This window comes from Eucyclogobius newberryi, unplaced genomic scaffold, assembly GCF_026437365.1.
Source record: "Eucyclogobius newberryi isolate DKJ021-1_F unplaced genomic scaffold, fEucNew1.0.hap1 SCAF_11, whole genome shotgun sequence".
NCBI classification, from domain to species: Eukaryota; Metazoa; Chordata; class Actinopteri; order Gobiiformes; family Gobiidae; genus Eucyclogobius; species Eucyclogobius newberryi.
Genome location: NW_027315735.1, coordinates 37,983,873 through 38,004,152, shown reverse-complemented (window position 1 = coordinate 38,004,152; position 20,280 = coordinate 37,983,873). Strand labels below are relative to the sequence as shown.

The window sequence follows — 20,280 nt, the reverse complement described above, 5'->3', positions numbered from 1 at the left end:
AGGCTCCTCCCACTTGAGGTCCTGGTGATGGAGGCTCCACTTGAGGTCCTGGTGATGGAGGCTCCACTTGAGGTCCTGGTGATGGTGGCTCCTCCCACTTGAGGTCCTGGTGATGGTGGCTCCTCCCACTTGAGGTCCTGGTGATGGAGGCTCCCACTTGAGGTCCTGGTGATGGTGGCTCCCACTTGAGGTCCTGGTGATGGTGGCTCCTCCCACTTGAGGTCCTGGTGATGGTGGCTCCCACTTGAGGTCCTGGTGATGGTGGCTCCTCCCACTTGAGGTCCTGGTGATGGTGGCTCCACTTGAGGTCCTGGTAATGGTGGCTCCCACTTGAGGTCCTGGTGATGGTGGCTCCTCCCACTTGAGGTCCTGGTGATGGTGGCTCCCACTTGAGGTCCTGGTGATGGTGGCTCCTCCCACTTGAGGTCCTGGTGATGGAGGCTCCCACTTGAGGTCCTGGTGATGGTGGCTCCTCCCACTTGAGGTCCTGGTGATGGTGGCTCCTCCCACTTGAGGTCCTGGTGATGGTGGCTCCCACTTGAGGTCCTGGTGATGGTGGCTCCTCCCACTTGAGGTCCTGGTGATGGTGGCTCCACTTGAGGTCCTGGTAATGGTGGCTCCCACTTGAGGTCCGGGTGATGGTGGCTCCCACTTGAGGTCCTGGTGATGGTGGCTCCTCCCACTTGAGGTCCTGGTGATGGTGGCTCCTCCCACTTGAGGTCCTGGTGATGGAGGCTCCCACTTGAGGTCCTGGTAATGGTGGCTCCTCCCACTTGAGGTCCTGGTGATGGAGGCTCCCACTTGAGGTCCTGGTAATGGTGGCTCCTCCCACTTGAGGTCCTGGTGATGGTGGCTCCCACTTGAGGTCCTGGTGATGGAGGCTCCCACTTGAGGTCCTGGTAATGGTGGCTCCTCCCACTTGAGGTCCTGGTGATGGTGGCTCCCACTTGAGGTCCTGGTGATGGAGGCTCCTCCCACTTGAGGTCCTGGTGATGGTGGCTCCCACTTGAGGTCCTGGTGATGGAGGCTCCACTTGAGGTCCTGGTGATGGTGGCTCCTCCCAGTTGAGGTCCTGGTAATGGTGGCTCCTCCCACTTGAGGTCCTGGTGATGGTGACTCCCACTTGAGGTCCAGGTGATGGAGGCTCCCACTTGAGGTCCTGGTGATGGTGGCTCCACTTGAGGTCCTGGTGATGGTGGCTCCTCCCAGTTGAGGTCCTGGTAATGGTGGCTCCTCCCACTTGAGGTCCTGGTGATGGTGGCTCCCACTTGAGGTCCTGGTGATGGAGGCTCCACTTGAGGTCCTGGTGATGGTGGCTCCTCCCAGTTGAGGTCCTGGTAATGGTGGCTCCTCCCACTTGAGGTCCTGGTGATGGTGACTCCCACTTGAGGTCCAGGTGATGGAGGCTCCCACTTGAGGTCCTGGTGATGGTGGCTCCACTTGAGGTCCTGGTGATGGTGGCTCCTCCCACTTGAGGTCCTGGTGATGGTGGCTCCTCCCACTTGAGGTCCTGGTGATGGTGGCTCCTCCCACTTGAGGTCCTGGTGATGGTGGCTCCCACTTGAGGTCCTGGTGATGGTGGCTCCTCCCACTTGAGGTCCTGGTGATGGTGGTTCCCACTTGAGGTCCTGGTGATGGAGGCTCCTCCCACTTGAGGTCCTGGTGATGGAGGCTCCACTTGAGGTCCTGGTGATGGTGACTCCACTTGAGGTCCTGGTGATGGTGGCTCCTCCCACTTGAGGTCCTGGTGATGGTGGCTCCTCCCAGTTGAGGTCCTGGTGATGGAGGCTCCTCCCACTTGAGGTCCTGGTGATGGTGGCTCCTCCCACTTGAGGTCCTAGTGATGGTGGCTCCTCCCACTTGAGGTCCTAGTGATGGTGGCTCCTCCCACTTGAGGTCCAGGTGATGGTGGCTCCTCCCACTTGAGGTCCAGGTGATGGTGGCTCCCACTTGAGGTCCTGGTGATGGAGGCTCCTCCCACTTGAGGTCCAGGTGATGGTGGCTCCCACTTGAGGTCCTAGTGATGGTGGCTCCTCCCACTTGAGGTCCTAGTGATGGTGGCTCCTCCCACTTGAGGTCCTGGTGATGGTGGCTCCTCCCAGTTGAGGTCCTGGTAATGGTGGCTCCTCCCACTTGAGGTCCTGGTGATGGTGACTCCCACTTGAGGTCCTGGTGATGGTGGCTCCTCCCACTTGAGGTCCTGGTGATGGAGGCTCCTCCCACTTGAGGTCCTGGTGATGGTGGCTCCTCCCACTTGAGGTCCTAGTGATGGTGTCTCCTCCCACTTGAGGTCCAGGTGATGGTGGCTCCTCCCACTTGAGGTCCTAGTGATGGTGGTAATGCACTAGTAGTACTTGTGCTGCAGTAATAGTATTTATACTTTAGTAGTAGCACTTTTAATGCAGTAATAGTACTTACACTGCAGTAGTAGTACTTGTACTCCAGTTTTGCTGTACTTTTACTGCAGGTTCGGTCATGGCGTCTTCGTGCTATGTTTGGAGGCGGTCTTTAAGAAGCTGGCGGGGGCGGAGCTTCAGATTGAGGCATTGCTAGGGAAACCGAGCATTCTGACCTATCGCTACGCAGAACACCTGATGACATCACAGATGACATCATCAGACCTGAGGCTCAGGACCATCTACGCTATCGGGTCAGATGCCCTCCCCGTGTGTGTCAGAGTGTGTCAGATGCCCTCCCCGTGTGAGTCAGAGTGTGTCAGATGCCCTCCCCGTGTGTGTCAGAGTGTGTCAGATGCCCTCCCCGTGTGAGTCAGAGTGTGTCAGATGCCCTCCCCGTGTGTGTCAGAGTGTGTCAGATGCCCTCCCCGTGTGAGTCAGAGTGTGTCAGATGCCCTCCCCGTGTGAGTCAGAGTGTGTCAGATGCCCTCCCCGTGTGTGTAATGTCCCTCATGTCTTCTTCTCATTCAGGGACAATCCTCTGACAGACATTTACGGTGCTAATCTTTACGACCGTTTCCTCAAACACAATTCCGTAACAGCGATGACAACATCTAGCAGGGTGTCCATGGCGACGGGGGAGGCAGTCGCCACAGCGATGGGAGGAGTCCCCAAGGAGGAGGAGGGGCTTGTGTCAGGCGCTGACGAGTGCCGCTCCGTCCTGGTAACACTACATAGCGTGTGTTTAGCGTGTGCTTAGCGTGTGTTTAGCGTGTGCTTAGCATGTGTTTAGCGTGTGTTTAGCTTGTGCTTAGCGTGTGCTTAGCGTGTGTTTAGTGTGTGCTCAGCGTGTGTTTAGCGTGTGCTTAGCGTGTGTTTAGCGTGTGTTTAGCTTGTGCTTAGCGTGTGTTTAGCTTGTGCTTAGCGTGTGTTTAGCGTGTGCTCAGCGTGTGTTTAGTGTGTGCTTAGCGTGTGTTTAGTGTGTTCTTAGCGTGTGCTTAGCTTGTGCTTAGCGTGTGTTTAGCGTGTGCTCAGCGTGTGTTTAGCGTGTGCTTAGCTTGTGTTTAGCGTGTGTTTAGCTTGTGCTTAGCGTGTGTTTAGCGTGTGCACAGCGTGTGTTTAGTGTGTGCTTAGCGTGTGTTTAGCTTGTGCTTAGCGTGTGTTTAGTGTGTAATCAGCGTGTGTTTAGCGTGTGCTTAGCTTGTGCATAGCGTGTGTTTAGTGTGTGGTTAGCGTGTGTTTAGCGTATGCTTAGCTTGTGTTTAGCTTGTGCTTAGCGTGTGTTTAGCGTGTGCTCAGCGTGTGTTTAGTGTGTGCTTAGCGTGTGTTTAGCGTGTGCTTAGCGTGTGTTTAGCGTGTGCTTAGCGTGTGCTTAGCTTGTGCATAGTGTGTGTTTAGCGTGTGGTTAGCGTGTGTTTAGCGTATGCTTAGCGTGTGCTTAGCGTGTGCTTAGCGTGTGTTTAGCTTGTGTTTAGCTTGTGCTTAGCGTGTGTTTAGCCTGTGCTCAGCGTGTGTTTAACGTGTGCTTAGCGTGTGCTTAGCGTGTGCTTAGCGTGTGTTTAGCGTGTGCTTAGCTTGTGCATAGCGTGTGTTTAGCGCGTGGTTAGCGTGTGTTTAGCGTATGCTTAGCGTGTGTTTAGCGTGTGCTTAGCTTGTGCATAGCGTGTGTTTAGTGTGTGGTTAGCGTGTGTTTAGCGTATGCTTAGCTTGTGTTTAGCTTGTGCTTAGCGTGTGTTTAGCGTGTGCTCAGCGTGTGTTTAGTGTGTGCTTAGCGTGTGTTTAGCGTGTGCTTAGCGTGTGTTTAGCGTGTGCTTAGCGTGTGCTTAGCTTGTGCATAGTGTGTGTTTAGCGTGTGGTTAGCGTGTGTTTAGCGTATGCTTAGCGTGTGCTTAGCGTGTGTTTAGCTTGTGTTTAGCTTGTGCTTAGCGTGTGTTTAGCGTGTGCTCAGCGTGTGTTTAGTGTGTGCTTAGCGTGTGTTTAACGTTTGCTTAGCGTGTGCTTAGCGTGTGTTTAGCGTGTGTTTAGCTTGTGCTTAGCGTGTGTTTAGTGTGTGCTCAGCGTGTGTTTAGCGTGTGCTTAGCGTGTGTTTAGCTTGTGTTTAGCTTGTGTTTAGCGTGTGCTCAGCGTGTGTTTAGTGTGTGCTTAGCGTGTGCTTAGCGTGTGTTTAGCTTGTGCTTAGCTTGTGCTTAGCGTGTGTTTAGCGTGTGTTTAGCGTATGCTTAGCGTGTGTTTAGCGTGTGCTTAGCTTGTGTTTAGTGTGTGCTTAGCGTGTGCTTAGCGTGTGTTTAGCGTGACTCCTGTGCTCTGCCTCAGGTGTGCACAGGTGTGTTTGACCCCACCTCCCCGCTGCCCCCAGACCAGTGGGCGGGGCTAGAGCCGGAGCTGCTGCAGCCACACCACACGGTGCAGGACGTGGAGGAGGCCGTGGAGCTGATCCTGCAGAGGGAAGGACTGTAGAGTAGAAACATATATGATGTGTCCATACAAACCTCTAACACGGTAGCATCATATGGTATATAGAGCATACAGGGGGCCCGGACCCCTGAAATAACCATGAACCCAACCCGGGATACCCACAGCAAAATTAGATTTCTGTAGTAATTTCAAGTTTTAAACCATTTAAAATTAGATTTAATTGAATTTATTTCTGTAGTTTGTTATCTGACCCAGTTTCACTAAAACTGACTGAGATCAAATACAATGTAATCATTTTAACATATCTTGAAATCATCTTGGAACCCCACTTTGGGAACCAGAAGAGAACTAAACACTCATTTAAACTGTCGAGGTAAAGAGCAGGCGTCACGGTGCAGGCGTCACGGTGCAGGCGTCACGGTGCAGGCGTCACGGTGCAGGCGTCACGGTGCGTGCAGGCGTCACGGTGCGTGCAGGCGTCACGGTGCAGGCGTCACGGTGCAGGCGTCACGGTGCAGGCGTCACGGTGCAGGCGTCACGGTGCAGGCGTCACGGTGCAGGCGTCACGGTGCGTGCAGGCGTCACGGTGCGTGCAGGCGTCACGGTGCAGGCGTCACGGTGCGTGCAGGCGTCACGGTGTGTGCAGGCGTCACGGTGCAGGCGTCACGGTGCGTGCGTCACGGTGCGTGCAGGCGTCACGGTGTGTGCAGGCGTCACGGTGCAGGCGTCACGGTGCGTCGTCACAGTGCGTGCAGGCGTCACGGTGCGTGCAGGCGTCACGGTGTGTGCAGGCGTCACGGTGTGTGCAGGCGTCACGGTGCAGGCGTCACTGTGTGTGCAGGCGTCACGGTGTGTGCAGGCGTCACGGTGTGTGCAGGCGTCACGGTGTGTGCAGGCGTCACGATGTGTGCAGGCGTCAGTGTGCGGGCGTCACGGTGTGTGCAGGCGTCACGGTGTGTGCAGGCGTCATGGTGCAGGCGTCACGGTGTGTGCAGGCGTCACGGTGTGTGCAGGCGTCAGTGTGCAGGCGTCACGGTGTGTGCAGGCGTCACGGTGTGTGCAGGCGTCACGGTGTGTGCAGGCGTCACGGTGTGTGCAGGCGTCACGGTGTGTGCAAGCGTCAGTGTGTGTGCAGGCGTCAGTGTGCAGGCGTCACGGTGTGTGCAGGCGTCACGGTGTGTGCAGGCGTCACGGTGTGTGCAGGCGTCACGTTGTGTGCAGGCGTCACGGTCTGTGCAGGCGTCACGGTGTGTGCAGGCGTCAGTGTGCAGGCGTCACGGTGTGTGCAGGCGTCACGGTGTGTGCAGGCGTCACGGTGTGTGCAGGCGTCACGGTGCAGGCGTCACACGTCACGTTGTGTGCAGGCGTCACGGTGCGTGCAGGCGTCACGGTGCGTGCAGGCGTCACGGTGCGTGCAGGCGTCACGGTCACGGTGCGTGCAGGCGTCACGGTGCGTGCAGGCGTCACGTTGCGTGCAGGCGTCACGTTGCGTGCAGGCGTCACGGTCACGGTGCGTGCAGGCGTCACGGTGCGTGCAGGCGTCACGGTGCGTGCAGGCGTCACGTTGCGTGCAGGCGTCACGTTGCGTGCAGGCGTCACGGTCACGGTGCGTGCAGGCGTCACGTTGCGTGCAGGCGTCACGTTGCGTGCAGGCGTCACGGTCACGGTGCGTGCAGGCGTCACGGTGCGTGCAGGCGTCACGGTGCGTGCAGGCGTCACGGTGCGTGCAGGCGTCACGGTGCGTGCAGGCGTCACGGTGCGTGCAGGCGTCACGGTCACGGTGCGTGCAGGCGTCACGTTGCGTGCAGGCGTCACGGTGCGTGCAGGCGTCACGGTGCGTGCAGGCGTCACGGTGCGTGCAGGCGTCACGGTGCGTGCAGGCGTCACGGTGCGTGCAGGCGTCACGGTGCGTGCAGGCGTCACGGTGTGTGCAAGCGTCAGTGTGTGTGCAGGCGTCAGTGTGCAGGCGTCACGGTGTGTGCAGGCGTCACGGTGTGTGCAGGCGTCACGGTGTGTGCAGGTGTCACACGTCACGTTGTGTGCAGGCGTCACGGTGTGTGCAGGCGTCACGTTGTGTGCAGGCGTCACGGTCTGTGCAGGCGTCAGTGTGCAGGCGTCACGGTGTGTGCAGGCGTCACGGTGTGTGCAGGCGTCAGTGTGCAGGCGTCACGGTGTGTGCAGGCGTCACGGTGTGTGCAGGCGTCACGGTGTGTGCAGGCGTAACGGTGTGCAGGCGTCACGGTGTGTGCAGGCGTCACGGTGCAGGCGTCACACGTCACGTTGTGTGCAGGCGTCACGGTGCGTGCAGGCGTCACGGTGCGTGCAGGCGTCACGGTGCGTGCAGGCGTCACGGTCACGGTGCGTGCAGGCGTCACGGTGCGTGCAGGCGTCACGGTGCGTGCAGGCGTCACGTTGCGTGCAGGCGTCACGTTGCGTGCAGGCGTCACGGTCACGGTGCGTGCAGGCGTCACGTTGCGTGCAGGCGTCACGGTCACGGTGCGTGCAGGCGTCACGGTGCGTGCAGGCGTCACGGTGCGTGCAGGCGTCACGGTGCGTGCAGGCGTCACGGTCACGGTGCGTGCAGGCGTCACGGTCACGGTGCGTGCAGGCGTCACGGTGCGTGCAGGCGTCACGTTGCGTGCAGGCGTCACGTTGCGTGCAGGCGTCACGGTCACGGTGCGTGCAGGCGTCACGTTGCGTGCAGGCGTCACGGTCACGGTGCGTGCAGGCGTCACGGTGCGTGCAGGCGTCACGGTGCGTGCAGGCGTCACGGTGCGTGCAGGCGTCACGGTGCGTGCAGGCGTCACGGTGCGTGCAGGCGTCACGGTCACGGTGCGTGCAGGCGTCACGGTGCGTGCAGGCGTCACGGTGCGTGCAGGCGTCACGGTGCGTGCAGGCGTCACGGTGCGTGCAGGCGTCACGGTGCAGGAGCCTCAGTGATCAACACTTAAAACAAACTGATAACAATTAAACTTGCCGTCTATAATACACTCATACAAATATGTCCTATAAAAAGTGTCACTTAAGCCCATTTTATTCATCTGTCTCAAGACAATGAGTTCTGCTTTTGTTGTATCATGTTTTAACATAAATTAACACTAAATAGAATGAAACATAAAATACGTGTTTTGTGAGTTGTCCTGTTCTTTTACACTCAACCTGAATAAAATGGTGCATATCTGTTTGTGATGTGTAATTACTGTGTTATGGATCAAATGTATGTTAAATGATGACAGCTTGTGTGAACATGAAGCCTGGACAAAGGTCAGAACTCCTCTGCACGTGGTAAACGACGCACAAGAGTCAGTTTATTCACCTTGTTTCACAATTAAACTTCTGAAACTGTTAAATGAACAAAACAATCCCGCTCCAAGATGGCGGCGCCCGTGCACCGGAAGTAGGTAGAGGGCCGCGCCTGCGCAGTGCGGCTCCTCGGGTCCTGTAAAGATGTCTGAGACGACGGGGAGGGAGCGGAGCCGAGGACCCGACACTGACGGACAGGACACGCAGCGCTCTGCTTTGACCCGCTCCAGGTGAGTCCAGAGCCGCCGCCGAAGCCCCGGGGCTGCACCGGGGAGCGGCGGAAGCTCCGGGGCTGCGGGCGGGACGCCTTGAACGCGCAGAGAGCAGCTCGGTTTGGTTATAAACGCAGTAAAGTGCAGCGGGGATCGCAGCGCTGTGGCAGGGGCGGGTCCGCCATCTTAAGTGCAGTGTAGCGCCTAAACAAGCACCACTGTTCGGTTCAGGAGCTCGTCTCTGCGGGAGAAAAGCCCCGGTACCGGAGGCGGGAGTCACACAGAGCTGTGGCGGCCGTGGCTCCGCTCTGAGGCCGGGCCAGGCTCGGTTTGAGGACTCGGGGCTCGGAGCTGTGTCGCCACAGCCTTTGTTTCCTCCCCCCGCTTTTCCCGCCTCCTCCTCCGTGTTTGTGCGCGCGGGCCTCACGGCGCATGCGTGTAACCATGGCGCTGTGGCGCTTTGCACAGAAGCAGCAGCGCGTTTAACGCGCCTTTTCCTGATCAAAACCCCTGAAATCACCTCACGGCCCGTAATAACCTGCTCATGAATGATTTATTATCACGATCCGCCCTCTTTTATGCGGCTTCCCGCGCACTCCGCTCCCGTGCAGCTGCAGACGTGTTTACTTTCATTCACCGCGGATTTGTGCCGTGATCAGTGATTGATGAGCCGCTCCGGAGCTCCGTGAGCCTCAGCGGGACTCGGGCTCTGCTTTCCCCGCTCCGGAGCTCCGTGAGCCTCAGCGGGACTCGGGCTCTGCTTTCCCCGCTCCGGAGCTCCGTGAGCCTCAGCGGGACTCGGGCTCTGCTTTCCCCGCTCCGGAGCTCCGTGAGCCTCAGCGGGACTCGGGCTCTGCTTTCCCCGCTCCGGAGCTCCGTGAGCCTCAGCGGGACTCGGGCTCTGCTTTCCCCGCGGAAAGAGCGTGTTTCCTGGGTCAGAGCCTTGACTGCTCGGGTTCAGCTCCGGAGCCTCCGCGGCAGATCGGAGTGTTCCTGTAAAGAACATGAGAGAAATCAAGCATTATTCTGTTCATTAGCATTAATTAAGGCCCTTGAATGTGTGAAAAGTGTTGTGGGTTAATGTTATTGGACCATTTACAACACTTACTGTGTTCAGCCTGATCATTCACGTTTTTTAAAATAACCTGACGTCATGAACCGTTTGGGTGAACCCCACATGATGGCGTCAAACTACGTCACGTTCCAAGAATAAGTCAAAAGTTAAAACTGCAAGCGGTGATGAAGGGCCTTTGCACCGCGGAAGTGCACTTCAGCTGGAGGCGTGGCCGTGCATAGAAATGTCACATGGGAGATAATAGTTTCCGTCTCATAATAACTTTGCAGGGGGTGCTGGAGAGACATTTTTAAAGTTTTATTTATCTTTTTAAATATGGTAAACACACAAGCGCCTCAGCGGTGGACGGGAGTTCTCATGCTACGTACACACCGCGGCGTCAAATGGCGCCTGGCGTGAGAAGTTGGACGTCTGTACATTTGAAGACAGACGCCCCGGACGCTCCTTTACATAGACTTTGAATGTAAATATTTGGACAGATTGAGACGCAAACATCTTGTTGTCCAGATGATACATGTAACGGGTGTGTAACAGCACGCCGTATGCAGAACCGAGGAGCAGGGAGTTGTCATCAAACTTTTATTGTCTGTGGCACAAAACATTGAAGCATTTATGCCTCCACACTGCAATACCGGCTCCCCTCGGCACGCGGTAGAATTGCCTTGCGAGGGAACCTACATCATACACAGTAACCAAATAATACAGTTGAGCAATTAACATTTTTCTTACAATTTACATGGATATGGGGTTAAATATGCACAAATTAAAAACAGACATTGCAAAACAAAAGCAAAACATACCTGTGGCACAAAACATTACAGCATTTATGCCTTCACACTGCACTACCTATAAAATAAAAATGCACGTGAGCTGCGCACATCGCAAGCTAACATGGTCATACACTTACATTAGGTCTACATAGTATGTATTTCATTGAATTAACGCATACACTCGCACAAAATCACATTCGCAACCAGTGTTTGACGAACAAGCGCCCTTTGTTTGGTTTAAAAACGTATTAATTCAATGAAATACATCAAGTTTCCCGGAGCAAAACGTACCCTCTGCACACGGTAGAATTGCACTGTGAGGCGAGTATAAACCCCGTAACGATCAGAGTAACCGTGACAAGTATAAACCCTGTAACGATCAGAGTAACCGTGACAAGTATAAACCCCGTAACGATCAGAGTAACCGTGACAAGTATAATCCCTGTAACGATCACAGAGTAACCGTGACAAGTATAAACCCCGTAACGATCAGAGTAACCGTGACGAGTATAAACCCCGTAACGATCAGAGTAACCGTGACGAGTATAAACCCTGTAACGATCACAGAGTAACCGTGACGAGTATAAACCCTGTAACGATCAGAGTAACCGTGACGAGTACAAACCCTGTAACGATCAGAGTAACCGTGACGAGTATAAACCCTGTAACGATCACAGAGTAACCGTGACAAGTATAAACCCCGTAACGATCAGAGTAACCGTGACGAGTATAAACCCCGTAACGATCAGAGTAACCGTCACGAGTATAAACCCTGTAACGATCAGAGTAACCGTCACGAGTATAAACCCTGTAACGATAAGAGTAACCGTGACGAGTACAAACCCTGTAACGGTAAGAGTAACCGTGACGAGTACAAACCCTGTAACGATCAGAGTAACCGTGACGAGTATAAACCCTGTAACGATCAGAGTAACCGTGACGAGTACAAACCCTGTAACGGTAAGAGTAACCGTGACGAGTATAAACCCTGTAACGATCAGAGTAACCGTGACGAGTATAAACCCTGTAACGATCAGAGTAACCGTGACGAGTATAAACCCTGTAACGATCAGAGTAACCGTGACGAGTATAAACCCTGTAACGATCAGAGTAACCGTGACGAGTATAAACCCTGTAACGATCAGAGTAACCGTGACGAGTATAAACCCTGTAACGATCAGAGTAACCGTGACGAGTGTAAACCCCGTAACGATCACAGAGTAACCGTGACGAGTGTAAACCCCGTAACGATCAGAGTAACCGTGACGAGTATAAACCCCGTAACGATCAGAGTAACCGTGACGAGTATAAACCCCGTAACGATCAGAGTAACCGTGACGAGTATAAACCCCGTAACGATCACAGAGTAACCGTGACGAGTATAAACCCCGTAACGATCAGAGTAACCGTGAAGAGTATAAACCCCGTAACGATCAGAGTAACCGTGACGAGTATAAACCCCGTAACGATCAGAGTAACCGTGACGAGTATTAACCCCGTAACGATCAGAGTAACCGTGACGAGTATAAACCCCGTAACGATCAGAGTAACCGTGACGAGTATAAACCCCGTAACGATCAGAGTAACCGTGACGAGTATAAACCCCGTAACGATCAGAGTAACCGTGACGAGTATAAACCCCGTAACGATCAGAGTAACCGCGACGAGTACAAACCCCGTAACGATCACAGAGTAACCGCGACGAGTATAAACCCCGTAACGATCACAGAGTAACCGTGACGAGTATAAACCCCGTAACGATCAGAGTAACCGTGACGAGTATAAACCCCGTAACGATCACAGAGTAACCGTGACGAGTATAAACCCCGTAACGATCACTGAGTAACCGTGACGAGTATAAACCCCGTAACGATCACTGAGTAACCGTGACGAGTATAAACCCCGTAACGATCACAGAGTAACCGTGACGAGTATAAACCCCGTAACGATCAGAGTAACCGTGACGAGTATAAACCCCTTAACGATCACAGAGTAACCGTGACGAGTATAAACCCCGTAACGATCAGAGTAACCGTCACGAGTATAAACCCTGTAACGATAAGAGTAACCGCGACGAGTACAAACCCCGTAACGATCACAGAGTAACCGTGACGAGTATAAACCCCGTAACGATCACAGAGTAACCGTGACGAGTATAAACCCCGTAACGATCACAGAGTAATCGTGACGAGTACAAACCCCGTAACGATCAGAGTAACCGTGACGAGTATAAACCCCGTAACGATCACAGAGTAACCGTGACGAGTATAAACCCCGTAACGATCACAGAGTAACCGTGACGAGTATAAACCCCGTAACGATCAGAGTAACCGTGACGAGTATAAACCCCGTAACGATCAGAGTAACCGTGAAGAGTATAAACCCCGTAACGTTCAGAGTAACCGTGACGAGTATAAACCCCGTAACGATCACAGAGTAACCGTGACGAGTATAAACCCCGTAACGATCAGAGTAACCGTGACGAGTATAAACCCCGTAACGATCAGAGTAACCGTGACGAGTATAAACCCCGTAACGATAAGAGTAACCGTGACGAGTACAAACCCTGTAACGATAAGAGTAACCGTGACGAGTACAAACCCCGTAACGATAAGAGTAACCGTGACGAGTACAAACCCCGTAACGATCAGAGTAACCGTGACGAGTATAAACCCTGTAACGATCAGAGTAACTGTGACGAGTATAAACCCTGTAACGATCAGAGTAACCGTGACGAGTATAAACCCTGTAGCGATCACAGAGTAACCGTGACGAGTGTAAACCCTGTAACGATCAGAGTAACCGTGACGAGTGTAAACCCTGTAACGATCAGAGTAACCGTGACGAGTGTAAACCCTGTAACGATCAGAGTAACCGTGACGAGTATAAACCCTGTAACGATCAGAGTAACCGTGACGAGTATAAACCCTGTAACGATCAGAGTAACCGTGACGAGTATAAACCCTGTAACGATCAGAGTAACCGTGACGAGTATAAACCCTGTAACGATCACAGAGTAACCGTGACGAGTATAAACCCTGTAACGATCACAGAGTAACCGTGACGAGTATAAACCCTGTAACGATCACAGAGTAACCGTGACGAGTATAAACCCCGTAACGATCACAGAGTAACCGTGACGAGTATAAACCCCGTAACGATCAGAGTAACCGTGACGAGTATAAACCCCGTAACGATCAGCGTAACCGTGACGAGTATAAACCCTGTAACGATAAGAGTAACCGTGACGAGTACAAACCCTGTAACGATAAGAGTAACCGTGACGAGTACAAACCCTGTAACGATAAGAGTAACCGTGACGAGTACAAACCCTGTAACGATCAGAGTAACCGTGACGAGTATAAACCCTGTAACGATCACAGAGTAACCGTGACGAGTGTAAACCCTGTAACGATCACAGAGTAACCGTGACGAGTGTAAACCCCGTAACGATCAGAGTAACCGTGACAAGTATAAACCCCGTAACGATCAGAGTAACCGTGACAAGTATAAACCCCGTAACGATCAGAGTAACCGTGACAAGTATAAACCCCGTAACGATCAGAGTAACCGTGACGAGTATAAACCCCGTAACGATCAGAGTAACCGTGACGAGTATAAACCCCGTAACGATCAGAGTAACCGTGACGAGTATAAACCCCGTAACGATCAGAGTAACCGTGACGAGTATAAACTCCGTAACGATCAAAGAGTAACCGTCACGAGTACAAACCCTGTAACGATCACAGAGTAACCGTGACGAGTACAAACCCTGTAACGATCACAGAGTAACCGTGACGAGTATAAACCCTGTAACGATAAGAGTAACCGTGACGAGTACAAACCCTGTAACGATCAGAGTAACCGTGACGAGTATAAACCCCGTAACGATCAGAGTAACCGTGACGAGTACAAACCCTGTAACGATCAGAGTAACCGTGACGAGTATAAACCCTGTAACGATCAGAGTAACCGTGACGAGTATAAACCCCGTAACGATCACAGAGTAACCGTCACGAGTATAAACCCCGTAACGATCAGAGTAACCGTCACGAGTACAAACCCTGTAACGATAAGAGTAACCGTGACAAGTACAAACCCTGTAACGATCAGAGTAACCGTGACGAGTATAAACCCTGTAACGATCACAGAGTAACCGTGACGAGTATAAACCCTGTAACGATCACAGAGTAACCGTGACGAGTATAAACCCTGTAACGATAAGAGTAACCGTGACGAGTATAAACCCCGTAACGATCAGAGTAACCGTGACGAGTATAAACCCCGTAACGATCAGAGTAACCGTGACGAGTATAAACCCTGTAACGATCAGAGTAACCGTGACGAGTATAAACCCCGTAACGATCACAGAGTAACCGTGACGAGTATAAACCCCGTAACGATCAGAGTAACCGTGACGAGTATAAACCCCGTAACGATCAGAGTAACCGTGACGAGTATAAACCCCGTAACGATCAGAGTAACCGTGACGAGTATAAACCCCGTAACGATCAGAGTAACCGTGACGAGTATAAACCCCGTAACGATCACAGAGTAACCGTGACGAGTATAAACCCCGTAACGATCAGAGTAACCGTGACGAGTATAAACCCCGTAACGATCAGAGTAACCGTGACGAGTATAAACCCCGTAACGATCAGAGTAACCGTGACGAGTATAAACCCCGTAACGATCAGAGTAACCGTGACGAGTATAAACCCCGTAACGATCAGAGTAACCGTGACGAGTATAAACTCCGTAGCGATCACAGAGTAACCGTGACGAGTATAAACCCTGTAACGATCACAGAGTAACCGTGACGAGTATAAACCCCGTAACGATCAGAGTAACCGTGACGAGTATAAACCCCGTAACGATCAGAGTAACCGTCACGAGTATAAACCCCGTAACGATCAGAGTAACCGTCACGAGTACAAACCCTGTAACGATAAGAGTAACCGTGACGAGTACAAACCCTGTAACGATCAGAGTAACCGTGACGAGTATAAACCCTGTAACGATCACAGAGTAACCGTGACGAGTATAAACCCCGTAACGATCACAGAGTAACCGTGACAAGTATAAACCCTGTAACGATAAGAGTAACCGTGACGAGTATAAACCCTGTAACGATCAGAGTAACCGTGACGAGTATAAACCCTGTAACGATAAGAGTAACCGTGACGAGTACAAACCCTGTAACGATCAGAGTAACCGTGACGAGTATAAACCCCGTAACGATCAGAGTAACCGTGACGAGTATAAACCCTGTAACGATCAGAGTAACCGTGACGAGTATAAACCCTGTAACGATCACAGAGTAACCGTGACGAGTATAAACCCCGTAACGATCAGAGTAACCGTGATGAGTATAAACCCCGTAACGATCAGAGTAACCGTCACGAGTATAAACCCCGTAACGATCAGAGTAACCGTCACGAGTATAAACCCCGTAACGATCAGAGTAACCGTGACGAGTATAAACCCTGGATTTGTATTCCTCTAAAGTGAATGTTTTTCTGGACTAAACTGACTCAAAAAGACCTTTTATAACAAAGACCGTGACATTATTTAATCAAAATGTCAAAAAAGAATAAACTACTTCTGATAAGATAAGATAAGATATTCCTTTATTGTCCCACATGGGGAAATTTCATTGGTGCAACGCAGGAAGATCCAGAAGAACAGATCACTTATAGGAAGTCTGAAAAACACTTTCAGTAGAAGATCTCCTATAAACAAATAAAAACTCCCATAGACAAATAAATAAATAAATAAATAAATACCATGTCATGTGATCATGACAGTAATTGCACATGAATATGTGTCACGACAGCACATGGATTGCACATGAATTTTACAGTAATTGCACATGAATTGCACATGAATCACAACAGTAATTGCACATATGACAGAATTGCACATCAGTATTAGGTTAGGTCAGTATTGCGAGTGTTCAGGACTAACAGTGTTTGTTATAAAGTCTGACAGCAGCAGGAAGGAAAGACCTACGGAACCTTTCCTTCACACATCGAGGGTGGATCAGTCTCTCACTGAAGCTGCTCTCCAGAGCGGAGAGAGTGTCCTGCAGGGGGTGACATTCATGGTCCAGCATAGATGTGAATCTAGCCAGGACCCTCCTGTCCCCCACCTCCTGCACCGAGTCCAGAGCACAGCCCAGGACGGAGCTGGACTTCTTGATGACTCTGTCCAGCCTCTTCCTCTCTCTCCCTGTGATGCTGCTGCTCCAGCAGGCCACACCTACAGGAGCTGATGCACCACAGAGTCAGAGAAGGTCTTCAGGAGTGGCCCTGTCACTCCTGAAGACCTGAGTCTCCTCAGGAGGAAGAGCCGACTCTGGCTCTTCCTGTACAGTCTGTGGTTCAGATGAACACCCAGGTCCTTGTATGAGTCACTCTCTCAATGTCCCGTCCCTGGATGTTCACTGGTGAGGGGGCAGTGGGGTGGCGTCTGCGGAAATCCACCACCATCTCCTTGGTCTTCCCCGCGTTGATGAGGAGGTGGTTCCACAAAGTCCTGCTCCAGTCCTCTGTACTCCGCGTCATCGTCGTCCGTGATGAGTCCGATGATGGCAGAGTCGTCAGAGAACTTCTGCAGGACACAGCTGTCCGTGTCATGTCTGAAGTCTGCAGTGTAAAGGGTGAAGAGAAAGGGCGCGAGGACAGTGCCCTGGGGCGCCCCCACACTGCAGGTTCCCCACACTGCAGGTCCGAGTGTCAGACACACAGTCCCGGGCTCTCACAAACTGGGGTCGGTCCGTGAGGTAGTCCAGGATCCACTCTTCCAGGTCATACTCCACACCAACCGTCTCCAGCTTGTCCCTCAGGAGCTGATGGTGTTGAAGGCGCTGGAAAGATCGAAGAACAGAATCTTCACAGAGCTGCCAGGCTTCTCCAGGTGAGAGAGAGAGAGCGGGGCAGCAGGGAGATAACGGCGTCCTCCACTCCGATGCCAGACCGATATGCAAACTGCAGCGGGTCCATGGCTGAGCTCACGGTGGAGCGGAGGTGGTCCAGGACTAGCCGCTCCAGTGTCTTCATCAGGTGGGACGTGAGCGCCACTGGCCTGAAGCTGTTGAAGTCTTTGGGGCGCGGTGTCTTAGGCACAGGTACCAGACAGGAGGTCTTCAGACCTGTGGTACCAGACAGGAGGTCTTCCAGACCTGTGGTACCAGACAGGAGGTCTTCAGACCTGTGGTACCAGACAGGAGGTCTTCAGACCTGTGGTACCAGACAGGAGGTCTTCCAGACCTGTGGTACCAGACAGGAGGTCTTCCAGACCTGTGGTACCAGACAGGAGGTCTTCCAGACCTGTGGTACCACCCTCGGCTTCAGGCTCATGTTGAGGACATGCTCCATAACTCCACACAGTTCATCTGCGCAGGACTTAAGGAGCCTGGGGCTGATGCCATCAGGTCCTGCTGCCTTCCTCACTTTAATCCTCTTCAGCTCACTCCTCACCTGTGCTGCTGTGACAGTCAGTGGTTAGCAGGGGGACTGTGTGCTGGGGGGATGGGTGAGTCCAGGCGAAGTGGGGAGCTGATGGTCCGGGGCAGATAAGCGAAGAGGAACAGATGCAGGGCATTGTCCAGCTGTGGAAGAGGGAGCATGCAGCTGTGCAGGGGGAGGGGCGGGTGACCGATCAAACCTCAAGAAGTGAGCATTTAAATCATTCACCCACTGTAGATCCCCCTCCGTCTGGGCAGGGGGGATTTTGAAGCCCGAGATGGTTTTCAGGCTCCTCCACACTCCCTGAATGTTCTTTTGCTGCAAGCTGCTCCTCCATCCTCCTCTTGTAGCCGGCCTCAGCCTGCCTGATCTTCCTCCTCAGCTCCTTCTGCACAGTCCTCAGCTCCTCCTTGTTCCCTGACCTGAAGGCTCTCTTCTTCTCCTTCAGCAGAGCCTTCAGTTCACGGTTAATCCATGGCTTGTTGTTTGGAAAACACCGCACCGTCCGGGAGGGAACAATGTTCTCAAAACAGAAGTTGATGTAGTCCGTGATGCACTCTGTGATGGTGTTGATGTCCTCCCCATGTGGGTCATAAAGCTCAGTCCAGACAGTGGTGCTGAAGCAGTCCCTCAGAGCCTCCTCGCTCTCAGCAGACCACATCCTCACCTCACAGGACACCACAGGCTGCCTGCGCACGATGGGTTCATACACAGGCCTCAGATGTACAAGGTTGTGGTCCGAGCTGCCCAGGGGAGGGAGGGGGGAAGAGGAATAAGCCTCCTTGGTGTTGGCAAAAAACAAGTCCAATGTTCTATTGTCTCTGGTGGGGCAGGTAACATACTGGGTGTATGTTGGTAGAACAGAAGATAATTATTTTCATCAATAATTATCTTTATTCATAAATATTCTCTCTAGAAACTTCAGTCACAGATTTGCACATTTATTTGATTTATAATCCTGTTTAAATGTGATTTCAGCGTGGATGAGTCCAAGATGGCAACTGATCAGACTTCAGTGAAGGCAGACGCTGGCCCCGCCTCCTCTCAAGACCCGCCCCTCTCTCCAAACACACCCACAAAGCCACCTGAGCTGCCAGGTAACGCCTCACCTGTCGTCTGTACCTGGTGGTGTGGTCTAATCTCTGGTGTGTGGTGTGGTCTAATCTCTGGTGTGTGGTGTGGTCTAATCTCTGGTGTGTGGTGTGGTCTAATCTCTGGTGTGTGGTGTGGTCTAATCTCTGGTGTGTGGTGTGGTCTAATCTCTGGTGTGTGGTGTGGTCTAATCTCTGGCGTGTGGTGTGGTCTAATCTCCGGTGTGTGGTGTGGTCTAATCTCCGGTGTGTGGTTTGGTCTAATCTCTGGTGTGTGGTGTGGTCTAATCTCTGGTGTGGTGTGGTCTAATCTCTGGTGTGGTGTGGTCTAATCTCTGGTGTGGTCTCTGTTTCAGATGAGCTGGTGCAGGCGGGTTGGTCTAAATGCTGGAGTCGCAGAGAGAATCGTCCGTATTACTTTAACAGATTCACTAATCAGAGTCTGTGGGAGGTTCCAGTCCTCGGGCAGCACGATGTCATCGTGAGTCTTTTATTTTGTACACTTTTAGCTCCTTCCATGTTGTAAGCACAGATTTGAGACTCAAACGTCTGTCATCTGCAGTAAGACCTGTACAGGAACCCCCGGCACCACATGACTCTCAGTATAAGACCTGTACAGGAACCTCCGGCACCACATGACTCTCAGTATAAGACCTGTACAGGAACCCCCGGCACCACATGACTCTCAGTATAAGACCTGTACAGGAACCCCCGGCACCACATGACTCTCAGAATAAGACCTGTACAGGAACCCGCGGCACCACATGACTCTCAGTATAAGGCCTGTACAGGAACCTCCGGCACCACATGACTCTCAGTATAAGGCCTGTACAGGAACCCCCGGCACCACATGACTCTCAGTATAAGACCTGTACAGGAACCCGCGGCACCACATGACTCTCAGTATAAGACCTGTACAGGAACCCCCGGCACCACATGACTCTCAGTATAAGACCTGTACAGGAACCCCCGGCACCACATTACATTAAGAGCCTTATGTGACCAGTCTGACCCGATCTGGTTCTGTGTTCTGACCCGCTCTGGTTCTGGTTCTGGTTCTCAGTCTGACCCGTTGGGCCTGAATGCTGCTCCTGCTGAAGGAGGCGACTCTAACGGCAGAAAGAGGAGGATCTCTGAGGAGCAGAGCGCCAACAAACGACCCAAGGTTAACCCTAGCCCCGCCCACAGTCCCTCTGAACCCACAGTTCCTCTCTCTGTAGGCTTTTCTCTCTCTGTAAGCCTCTCTCTCTCTGTAGGCCTCTCTCTTTCTCTCTCTGTGTGTAGGTCTCTCTCGCTCTCTATAGCTCTCTCTCTCTGTAGGCCTCTCTCTGTAGGCCTCTCTCTTTCTCTCTCTGTGTGTAGGTCTCTCTCGCTCTCTATAGCTCTCTCTCTGTAGGCCTCTCTCTGTAGGCCTCTCTCTTTCTCTCTCTGTGTGTAGGTCTCTCTCGCTCTCTATAGCTCTCTCTCTGTAGGCCTCTCTCGGTGTCTCTCACTCTGTAGCCCTCTCTCGGTCTCTCTCTCTGTAGGCCTCTCGGTGTCTCTCTCTGTA

At 52.8% G+C, this 20,280-nt stretch overlaps 2 protein-coding genes across 2 annotated transcripts in view; both read left to right on the top strand.

The window, feature by feature from the left end:
* Positions 1–4,888, top strand: part of LOC140346530 (haloacid dehalogenase-like hydrolase domain-containing 5) — an 85,774-nt gene extending 80,886 nt beyond the window's left edge. The window contains exons 7-9 of the mRNA XM_072432644.1: positions 2,468–2,650; positions 2,928–3,120; positions 4,710–4,888. Coding sequence (XP_072288745.1) covers positions 2,468–2,650; positions 2,928–3,120; positions 4,710–4,853 — 520 coding nt within the window. The 3' untranslated portion in view covers positions 4,854–4,888. The remainder of the gene's footprint in view (positions 1–2,467; positions 2,651–2,927; positions 3,121–4,709) is intronic.
* Positions 4,889–8,214: 3,326 nt separating this feature from the next.
* The window catches only part of pcif1 (phosphorylated CTD interacting factor 1), a 39,665-nt gene continuing 27,599 nt past the window's right edge, over positions 8,215–20,280 (top strand). The window contains exons 1-4 of the mRNA XM_072440079.1: positions 8,215–8,344; positions 18,619–18,737; positions 19,088–19,212; positions 19,795–19,896. Coding sequence (XP_072296180.1) covers positions 8,259–8,344; positions 18,619–18,737; positions 19,088–19,212; positions 19,795–19,896 — 432 coding nt within the window. The 5' untranslated portion in view covers positions 8,215–8,258. The remainder of the gene's footprint in view (positions 8,345–18,618; positions 18,738–19,087; positions 19,213–19,794; positions 19,897–20,280) is intronic.